Genomic DNA, 10,847 nt, shown 5'->3' with positions numbered 1-10,847 from the left:
GCTGGAATGGATAACAGTTTTCCTTTACTGTTCACTCAGGGACACCCGAGTTCTCTCCCAGCTCTGTATCAGAAAGACTGATTCCCTGATTCCACTACAAGACATCAAACTGACCCACCACATTGATTAAATCACATTAATAGGACCTGGAGAGCCAAGATCGTTTCCTTATGTTAGAAACATTTATAAAACAAGAGTTGGGAGGTAGTGGAAATCCACTATTTTTGCCTGTTAACATCTCGCCCCTTTATTTTGGTGAGACCACATGGCCTTTTCTTGGGTAACTACCTTTCTTCCATCCTACCTGATCTGTTGTAGATGTTAATCCAGGTACACTGCCCTCCATCCCCACCAAGGGAGAGGCTATGATGCAAGCTTGGCATATCAACCTCCTGGGACAGGGACTGTGAGCAGAATGATCCAGGGCAAGAAGGTGATTGGAGGAGGGTCATTTGGATGACCGTGTCCTAAACAGAAGGTTCATGAGTCCTGTACTTCAGTCCCTAGAACTCCCCTCATTCCTGTATTTCCTGAGGCGTGGTCAGTCAGTCCTTCCTTTGATTGGGTGAGCTTCACCAGTCCTCTTCTATAGTAGGCTGAATGGTGGACCCAGAGTTACATCCACACTGTAATCTCTGGAACCCGCCTATGTTACCTTACTTGGGAAAAGGGTCTTCTGGCAGAAATGATTAAGGTAAGGATCTCCAGATGAGAACATCTTGTATTATCCAAGTGGGCCCTAAATACCATCACAGATGTCCTTATGAGAGAGGGGCATTGGGAGATTTGACACACACAGGCTGTGATGACAAAGGCAGCATTTGGAGTGATGCAGCCACAAGTCAAGCAATGCCAGCAGCCACCAGAAGCTGGAAGAGGCAAGGAGAGATTTCTCCCATAGAGCCTCCGGAGACAGTGTGGCTCTGCTGACACCTTGATTTTTGGATTTCTGGCCTGCAAAATGGTGAAAGAATAATTCTGTTGTTTTAAGCCATCAAATTTGTGGTAATTTGTTATGCAGCCACAGGAAATGAATACATCTTCCAATAAATTCATTTTTTCCCTTAAGGTTTCTGTTGCTTGTGTCCAAAGAACTCTAGTTGTAACCGTTGTTCATCACTTCAATGATTGAAGCTAGTGAATTACCCTCTTTGACCAAGTTAGTTCCAGCTGGATTCCTGTCACTTGCAACCTGTTCCCAATGTAAGGTTGGAACCGGAGATGGGGATTCTGAGTCACTCCATGTTACTCCCAGAAAACATGCCAGGCAGCCAGCTCCACACCAGCACACACAGGCCCCTGGGCCCAGCCTCTTTATTTGCATAATGGCTACATTGATACATGGGAGTGGGAAGGAGTTGTTGCTTTTCTGTCAGGACCACACACAACTTTGTGATAGACTCAGGCCAGACGATTCTCTCCTGAGCTTTCCCCACACCGGCTTTAGGGGCTTGTCTGTGGGGTCAGAAAGTTGGAAGCTAGCTGGCTCCTCGCTGTGTTCAGCAAGACCATGAGGGTGGGTGCATGCAGCCCACCTGTCTCTGTGCCTTGACTGGGCAGAGCTGGGCCTAGATGTCACAAGGTGAGCATGCAGGAGGGCCAGTGGTGTGTGTGTGGTCAATTCATGAGCGGCACCCTTGGCTCAGTTCGTCTCTGCTCCAATCTGGCGACTGAAACCATCTACGTCTGAAAGCCTATGTGTATGATATGAGGCCTTCACACATGCTGTTCCCTCTTGGAATACACTGCTTTCCTGGAAAACATTCCCCTGCCCCCCTGCTAATTAATTTCTATTGATTCATATGTTAAACTGTCCACTTGCTCACGAAAGTCTTCTCTGACCTTCTTGGTCAATGGTCCCTGCTATATTATATACCCTTATAGTTCTTGTATTTAGTAGAGCTTATTATTATTTATTCATGTGATTATTGGATTAAAATCTGTCTCCCCACTAGTCTGTAAGCTTCAAGACACAGGGATATATATTTTGCTTGGCATTCTATCTGTTGAATCTGGTAAGACATCAATAAATCACAGCCCACGCGGGTAAAGTAAATCTAAGTGGTGGGGCTAACACAGGAGCTGCTGTGTGTGTGTGGGGGGGGGTGCGATGGGGAACGGAGAGGGCCTGCCTCACCCAAGGGCATTCACATTTTTAAAATACACTAAAAATATTGTTCAGCTCAGTGAAACCTGTCTGCAGGCCACATGTGAAGCCCCAACTTACGACCTTTCCAGTGGATATTTGTTGAATGAGCGAGTGAAGCATCTACAAGGAAATCATTGTAAAAGCCTCAAAAAAGCAAGGAGGGAGAGGGGACAGAACTGAAAGGACCTCCTTGACAGGCTTGTCTACACCCTCTAGAGGGCAAGGTCTCCCTCGGGCTCTTTCTTTCCTCTTCCTCCCTCGTGCTTGGCACACAGTAGCTGTACAAATTGGTTGATCCATTCAGCATTTACTACATACCTACTGTGCACCAAGTCCAGGTTCATCCGGACAGTGTCCCCCATCTTGAAGCTCAATGTGGTGGGACAGACAGAGCCACAGCCAGACAATGACAGTACAGTGATGGATGTCCTATCAACAGTGTGGGAAAGGGCTAGGGGACCCTTGCCTCCCAGCTTCTTTAGCAAGTAGAGAGGATTCAGTAGGTGAGTTATACAGATATGCCCCCAGCAAGAATGAGGGGCTGGAGCTGGCCGAAAGGGCAGGAGCCTCAAGCACTGGCCTGGCTGGTAACTCAAGATATGGCTGGAGGTCTGCAGGGTAGGCAGACAGAAGTGCTGTGGTCAGACTGGGGGGGATCCAACGTGGGGGACCAGTTGTCCATTCATGGCAGCTCCTGCCACCAACATTTCTGAGCCAGGCTGGCTGGAAATCAATACCTCCCTGTTCCATTGGCTTTCATCTCCCTCTAGGCCCAGACTGTGACCATTTCACAGATGGGCTGAAACCTGGAGATGGGGCAGGGACTTGGCTACTTCACAAATCAGGTTCCGGTAGGACTAGATCTAGACTTCAGGCCTCAGGCCAGGGCCCCTTTTCTGTATCTCAAGCCAGCCCAGGGAGGAAGCTACAGGTATTGCTTCGCAAATCTTGCACATCATCTAAGGAGGCAGCTCCCTCTTCCTCCCAGGCCTCATCTTAGGGAGCTGAGTCCTTTTGGAAGCTCCTGGAAAAGAACCACAAGTGAGGTCCAGGGCTCCTACATCTGAATCCCGTCTCATCCTTTCCCTAGCTCTGACAGAGAAATCTAAGTAGATCAACCCTAGGGGCCCATAAACTTACTAAAACCCTACGCAAGCTTCGTGAGGGAAGACAGACCGGAAGAAACAGTATTGGCAGACCAACAAGCATGGATTCCAAACTTGACCCTACCACTTCTAGTTGCATGCCATTTGAGCAAGTCATTGCACCTCTCTGAGCCTTAGTTTCCTCATCTGTGAAATGGGGTTAATTCTCATCCTCCAGCGTAGGGCCATATGTGATCTAGCTAAGAGCAGGTGGCAAGGAATTGTTGGCATCCTTTTGACTCTCTCCCTCTGGCTCATGCTGCTTCCCAGATGGCTTGGAGGTTTGTTTATAAAGGTCTCTGGGTTGCTCTTCAAGCTCACATAATCTAGGATAACACTGTCCTTCCCTGAGCCTTTGGAGGAAGGGACCCAGCTTCTGGGTGTCGATTCTCAGGCCAGGAAGTGACCCTGAGCGGCCAGGCCACCATGAAGAACTTCAGCAGGGGACGGGTCTCTGCTCTGTTGTAGCTGAGTGTAGGGTGTGGCGAGGGAAACATGGAGCCCTGGTTTTAATAAATCTTAGAGTTTGGAGGCTCACTGGGGGCCTGGGTCCCCAGATCTGCAGACCTTCCCTCCTGGGAGGTCTCTCGGGATGTCTCCAGAGACCCCTCCGACACCCCATCAACACTGCTCAGCAAGTCTTCAAACTCCTGGTGGCCACTGTTGCGCACTGCGGCTTCCAGAGCCTTCTGGCGCCGGTAGAAGTGAGAGAACTTATTGAAGATGATGGTGATGGGGAGCGCTACCACCAGGATGCCCCCCAGGATGCAGCCCGAGGCTGCCAGCTTGCCGGCCACCGTCACTGGCACCACATCCCCGTAGCCCACGGTGGTCATGCTCACTGTGCCCCACCACCAGCAGGCTGGGATGGTGTCAAAGCCCACGTCCTCCTCCTTCTCAGCTGTGTAGGCCACACCGGAGAACACTGACACACCCACGGCCAGGTACAGCAGTAAGATGCCCACCTCACGGTAGCTGTGCTGGAAGAAAAGTAGGAAGGCGAGTCAGAGCTGGGTGGGCTTACAGACCTGGCATTGGGCAGATGGGGAAACTGAGGCCCGGAGAATAGAAGGGACAGATCCATAATCACAGAGCAAGGTAGAGCTGGTGCCAGGACCTAGGTCCCTGACTCCAAACTAAGGTCTTTCAACTACAATCATCAGCCATACTCCCTACGACGGAACACAGGCCTGATTTCCATTGTCCAAGCTGCCTGCTGAGCCACATTTGTTTCTTCTAATGTGGGCAGCACTAGTGGCACCAGCCAGTGAATGAAAAGCCTGTGATTCTTCTACTGTTGCAGAATCAAGAGAGAGCCATAGTTTATATCCCACCATGCAAAGGGTTGGTTTCGTGTACTTTTGACTGGTTGATCTCATTTCTGTTAAGTACAGAAATATTTTCTGCCTCTCAAGGAAGCTGAGAGGATCTATACGTTCCCTAGACCCCTCACAGAATGCGCTTGCCTACGGGTGTGTATATCTGCTCTGCCCCTGAGGCCAAGCCCTAGGGCAGTGTTTCTCAACCAGGGCAGTTCTGCCACCCCAGGCGATATTTGGCAATATCTGGAGACATTTTTGATAGTCACAACTGAGACGTGTGCTACCAGTATCTAGTGGGTCAGAGGCCAAGCATGCCGCTAAACATCCTACAATGCACAGAAAAGCCCCCCACAACGAAGAATTATCTGGCCCCGAATGTTAATAGAGGCTGAGAACCCCTAGTCTAGAGCAGGGCTTCCAAACTGTTTAAAAGGCAGAACCCAGCCCTAACTGGTTTGGCTCAGTGGATAGAGCATTGGCCTGCAGACTGAAAGGTTCAAGGTTTGATTCCAGTCAAGGGCATGTACCTTGGTTTCGGGCACATCCCCAGTAGGGGGTGTGCAGGAGGCAGCTGGTCGATGTTTCTAACTCTCTATCCCTCTCCCTTCCTCTCTGTAAAAAATCAATAAAAATATATTTAAAAAAATAAAAATAAATAAAAGGCAGAACCCAATTGAGGAGGTCTGGCATAGGGCCAGGGATCCTGCAATTCTAGCAAGCTTCCAGCGAATGAGAAAGCTGCTGGTGGTCAGGGGCCTCACTTTGAGTAGCAAGGCTCTCGTCTGGAGTCTTACAGCTGTGTCTTGGACCCTGGAAGCCTCCATCAATACTCTTCTCCCTCCTCGCAGAAAGAGCTGGTAGCATCGGGCCCTGGCCTTCTGCATGGTGAAGGCAAGGCAGAGTTCTGCGATGGAGGGGTCATCTCTGGAGAGGTGCTGAGTTCAGGGTGTCTAGCTAACGGAATTCTCTGTATCTGTCCATTGCCCCAGCATTCTGCCCAGGTCATCCTGCCTGCACCCAGCATGCTGGCTGCCCTGCCATGGGGGCATACAAAAGGCTTCACTAAGCTGTGGGTGGAAGGGCTCAATCAGCATCTTCCAGGGATCTTTAGCAGGGTTACAGGGGGGTTTAGGAGAAAGAACGTGAGGTACTGGAGCCAGGCACAGCTGGGTTCTTCTCTAGGCTCTGCCACTCACAGAGGAACCTCTGACAAGTCCTGTCACCTCTTAGAGCAGTGATGGCGAACCTATGACACGCGTGTCAGAGGTGACACGTGAACTCATTTTTTTGGTTGATTTTTCTTTGTTAAATGGCATTTAAGTATATAAAATAAATATCAAAAATATGTCTTTGTTTTACTATGGTGGCAAATATCAAAAAATTTCTGTATGTGACACGGCACCAGAATTAAGTTAGGGTTTTTCAAAATGCTGACACGCCGAGCTCAAAAGGTTCGCCATCACTGTCTTAGAGCCTCGGTTTCCACATCTGCAAAGTAGTGACAATAATACTTGCCCCTGCTTAAACCCCATTTCCCTTGGGATAAAGTCCAAAATCCTGAGCCAAGAGTTCATGGCCCTTTAATACCCGCTTCAACCTTACCAACTGGTACCCCTCCCTCCATGTCCCTCTCCCATCATTCATTCTGTTCTCTCTTCGGGCCTCTGTCCAAGCTGTTCACGTGCCCGCCCTCCCCAAAGCAGGCTAATTTCACCCCCTTAAGGGTAAGCTTCCCAGGGCCTGGCTCAAGGACGGTGCTCAATTACTTGCAACCAGGCTTTAAAAAGCCAACCTCAGGTTTGTCATCTACGGGAAGGGAATAAATAAGAGCATCTTTCAGAGGAAGTCGTCCTGAGGATGAAATCGATAATGGATGTGAAAATGGCACAGAATTAGCACTCAGTATGAGCTCTGGGGCTGTACTAGGCTTGTCGACTAAGCAAGACCTATGAGATCTGTGGCCCCTGATAACCTCAGAAGAACGGCTCAGTGCAGAAGCCAGTTAGCACCCTGCTTTGCATATTTTTTGTGCTACGTACTATTTGATATTTGACAAGACAGATCAGAAGTGACCTTTTTGTTTTATTTTTACTTTTGGAAACGGAAGACCAGCACAGCCCTGCGTCAGTTTTCTCCCACGGGACACAGAGATCACCGGAAGGCTGGGAAGGTCAAACTGGACGTGAAATGTACACCTGCTATCTGGCCCTGTGCCTGGTATAAAGGATGTGCTTCAAGTTCACCGTGCGCCTGGACACAGCAGGCTGGTTAAGTGCATCTGCTAACCTGCCCCGTGGCTACACCTGCCTCCCCCTAAGGCCCCTACCCGGCCTCAGAGGCCCTACCTTGAGCGTGGCGCCCAGTGAGCGCAGCCCGGTGGAGTGGCGCGCCAACTTGAGCACGCGGAAGATGCGCATGAGGCGGAACACCTGCACCACCTTGCCCAGGTCGCCGAGATCCTCGCCGCCCGCACCTCCCTGGTCGCCGAGCGCCGCACCAGCCATCAGCGTGAGATAGAAAGGCAGCACGGACACGATGTCGATGAGGTTGAGCGGGTGGCAGAAGAAGTTACGCGGGCTGGGCGCCAGCAGGAGGCGCGAGGACACCTCGAAGCTGAACCAGGCGATGCAGAAGTACTCCAGACGCCTCAGCACCGGGTCGTCCCGCACGTCTTCCGCGCTGCGGCCCGCGGCCACCGCAGCCACGGCGGCAGCCGCCTCGCGGGCCTGGTACTCGGGCAGGCTGTGGATGCACATGGCGGCGATGGAGGCGAGCACCACGCCGATGGAGACGCAGCTGAAGAGCTTGCTGGGCAGCGAGTAGCCCGGATTCTCCATGGTGAGCCAGAGACGGCGGCGCAGGCGGCCGCAGCGCGCCGCGCCATAGCGCGCCAGCTCGCGCTGCACGTCGGAGATCTCGCCCGGGTTTGGGTCCACGCTGCTCGGCGCGTCGCTGTCCTCGTCCCAGGCGCGCGGCCGCGCCACGCGCCGCTCCTGGTAGCGCGCGCGGCAGCACGTGGCCAGGGCGCTCTCGCCCAGGCCCCAGTACTCGGCCTCCTGGCCGAAGGCGAAGACGCACAGCTCATCGAGCACGTGCAGGTGGCCGGTGCGGTAGAAGTGCAGCAGCCCCAGGAAGAAGCCCGGGTGCCGGTCGAAGTAGAACTCCCGGGCGGCCGCGTCGTAGTCGTCGCACAGGCGCCGCGCCTGCTCCTCCGACGCCGCGGCCTGCAGGCGGCCCAGCCGCGTGCCCGGGAAGCGCGCCAGGGCGCGCGCGCTCAGCCGCCGCCGCACGCCGCCCACGTTCACGCTCAGAGCCTCGTCGCTTCGCCGCCAGAGAACCGTGGCGCCCGGCCCTGGGGACTCGCTCACCATGGTTGTGGCGCTCTGCCCTATGGACACAGGAGAAGCGCCCTTAGGCGGGGGTGGGAGAAGGGGTGGGGGGGTCCCCCGGACATTCCTTACAGGAAGATCGTCAAGTCCCCCCTCCCCCGCCGCCCCATTTACCGCCCTGGGGTGTGGGATGCTCTCTGTGAAGTGTCTGGTACCGTACGCAGTAGGCGCTGGGTAGGTATGAGATGCCCTCTGGACTGAAGAGTCAGGCTTGGGTTTGACTAGTCCTCACTCCCTGACCGGGGGACTTTGGTCAAATCACTGAGCCTCCCCACCCTCGTTTCATTGGCATAAACAAATGCCTGGCACCTGGGGGATGCTTATACAGGATGTCTCCCTTTCCCAGACAAAATGTGATTTTTGCATCCCAGCGGTCTACTGTGGGATCTTGGACGCGCCACGCTCAGAACCTAATTCCTCCTCAGCAAAATGGGCATAGTGCAGTGATGGCGAACCTTTTGAGCTCGGCGTGTCAGCATTTTGAAAAACCCTAACTTAACTCTGGTGCCGTGTCACATATAGAAATTTTTTGATCTTTGCAACCATAGTAAAACAAAGATTTACATTTTTGATATTTATTTTATATATTTAAATGCCATTTAACAAAGAAAAGTCAACTAAAAAAATGAGTTCGCGTGTCACCTCTGACACGCGTGTCATAGGTTCGCCGTCACTGGATAGTGAGTGCTTATCATCTAAGGTTGTGGGGGGAATCCATCTAGACCACTCATCCTCAAAGTGTGTTCCCTGCTAGCAGAGTTGGCATCACCTGGAAATTTGTCAAAATGCAACTTCTCCGCCTGCTCTAGACGGGCCGAGTCAGAAACTCTGGGGGTGGGTGACTCTGGCCATGGTCAAGCTTGACAGCTATTGGCTCGGACTATTTAAAGCATCTGTAGAGTCTGTCAGATTGAACTTCGGCTTTCTTGTGTGACTGTAGGCAAGTCATGTCACCTCTCTGAGCCTCTGTCAAGTGGAGATAAAAATAACCTCCTCCAACTATGGTTAAAAGGTTAGATGAACTAATGTCTATTGGGCTTGGCTTCCAGAGAGGTTTAATACATTATCCACCTGTCTCCCTCTCTCCTGGAGGCAGGCAAGTCTTTATCTCCGCCCTAGAAGCACCTGGCGCCTTGGGGCGTGCTTTTCTCCCCAATGCAGACACTAGCACCTTCCAGGGGAGGCTGGAGGATTGAGGCGGGTTAGAGACGTGGTCGGCCTGCGTGGATACTCAGGAAATGTTCCTTTCCTGCCCCTGCCCACTGCCTCTAAGCGCCGCTGGAATTGAGGGCCAGTGACTCACCTCCTGACCTCGGTAATGTCATCTGCACTGTGGGTTCGGTAATGCCTGCTGCCCGGGGTGGACACGGATTGAATGTGCATCAAGCAGCTGGCCCAGTGCCTGGCGAGGAGCGGGCAGGGTGTCCTTCACTTACCCTGGGCTCGGCGTTTAAGCGAGTTGAGGTTTTGTCCTTAGATCTGTTGTGCGGCCGAAGGCCAGTCTCCTCCAGTTCCGGGCTTTAGCTCTCTTATCTATAGAATGGGGACAACAGCACTTCAGTTGAAGGGTTATCGTGAGAATGTGTGCAAAACCCCTGGAACACAGTACGTGTTCTTGCATGTCTCTCTGGTCAGACCTGGGCTCCAATTCTGAGTCTGCTTCTTACCGTTGACCTTGAGCAGACCCTTCTCTGAGCTTCAGCTGCCCCGACCATAAAGTGGGAAACACTGTCCTTCCCATGAGAGCTATGAGGATTACCTGAGGCAAGGTGTTAGCAGCAGCACAGTCCTGGCACATAAATTGTGCGCAATAAGTATGTGTGCGCTGCAGCTACATCCCACCCCTCCGCCTGGACTTGTCATCAAAAAATGAGGCTTCTGCCTAGCCAGCATGACTCGGTGGTTGAGCCTCGACGTATGAACCAGGAGGTCAGGGTTCGATTCCCCGGCAGGGCACATGCTCCAGTTGCAAGCTCGATCCCCAGTGTGGGCCGTACAGGATGCATCAATGATTTTCTCTCTCATCATTGATGTTTCTAGCTCTCTCTCGCTCTCCCTTCCTCTCTGAAATCAATAAAAAATATATTTTTAAAAAAGGAAGTCCCTAATCCAGTTCCATCACCATGAGCTGCCCCTCTGTGGGCAAACCCCTTTCTCTTTCTGGAACTCACCTTCCTGTCTATGAAATGGGACAATTAATTCAACAAACATTCCCCAATAAGAATCCGAGTACCAGCAGGAAAGATTAAGTGATGTGCTGAACAGCTAGTCCACGCACAGGTAAGGCTGGAAACTGGGTTTTGTCAGTCTCAAGACTCCACACGTATTTGGATCACCTATTGTGTGCTGGTCACTTCCCCGGGCTCTGTGTACTCTTCACTGGTTTGAACCCCTACCCCAAACCCTCCGGGGAGGTCTTCTAAGGACCGGCCCCAAAGCGGGGCCGTCCCATACTGCTCCCTCCCTGGAGGGTCCCGAGGAGAGGGTGTGAGCACCGGCAACCGCGGCCCCCGCCCCTCCCCTGGACCACGCCCCTCCCCGAGGGCGGCCCCTTACCTGCCGCCTGGTGTGTCTGCCCCGGAAGGCGCCACGGCTGGGGAGCCGCTGGCCGCCCCGGGCGGGTCTCTGCCTGGGTGGCCCCGCCGAGCCTCGCTGCTGTGGAGGTCCCGCTGCCCCCTCCTTCCCTGTCTTCCTCCGTCCCCCGCGGCTGAGGCCGCATCGATCGCTGCCGGGGAAGGAGGGAGGCCGCGGGCGGGCGGCGGAGGCGGTGGTTTCTATTCCTGACTCGGTCCGGGGGTGTGAGGGTGTCTGGGGACTGGGCCCTGCGGCTGGGACATCCTCC

The 10,847-nt window shown here is 53.0% G+C and overlaps 1 protein-coding gene across 2 annotated transcripts; it reads right to left on the bottom strand.

The window, feature by feature from the left end:
• Positions 1-1,291: 1,291 nt before the first annotated feature.
• On the bottom strand, positions 1,292-10,847 carry KCNS1 (potassium voltage-gated channel modifier subfamily S member 1). Of its 2 annotated transcripts, XM_059706961.1 has the most exons (4): positions 10,562-10,847; positions 9,442-9,538; positions 6,962-8,004; positions 1,292-4,274 (listed from the first exon to the last, which is right to left on the bottom strand). In XM_059706961.1, exons 3-4 carry the CDS (start codon positions 7,985-7,987, stop codon positions 3,804-3,806), a joined length of 1,497 nt encoding a protein of 498 aa, XP_059562944.1. In that variant the 5' UTR covers positions 7,988-8,004; positions 9,442-9,538; positions 10,562-10,847; the 3' UTR covers positions 1,292-3,803. The 2 variants fall into 2 exon arrangements, with proteins under 2 accessions (XP_059562944.1, XP_059562945.1); XM_059706962.1 differs by lacking the exons at positions 9,442-9,538; positions 10,562-10,847 and having other exon boundaries at positions 6,962-8,217.

The sequence above is a fragment of the Myotis daubentonii genome, chromosome 8, assembly GCF_963259705.1.
Source record: "Myotis daubentonii chromosome 8, mMyoDau2.1, whole genome shotgun sequence".
Taxonomy (NCBI): domain Eukaryota; kingdom Metazoa; phylum Chordata; class Mammalia; order Chiroptera; family Vespertilionidae; genus Myotis; species Myotis daubentonii.
The sequence above is the reverse complement of the archived record's forward strand: the minus strand, read 5'-3'. Positions and strand labels throughout refer to the sequence as shown.

What these genes read in the sequence shown, in the direction of transcription:
- KCNS1 (XM_059706961.1), bottom strand. Translation starts at nt 7,987, where the DNA reads ATGGTGAGCGAGTCCCCAGGGCCGGGCGCCACGGTTCTCTGGCGGCGA. An exon ending in CACTGGGCGCCACGCTCAAG is followed by an intron (nt 4,275 to 6,961) that starts GTAGGGCCTCTG and finishes CTTTTCTTCCAG; the next exon opens with CACAGCTACCGTGAGGTGGG.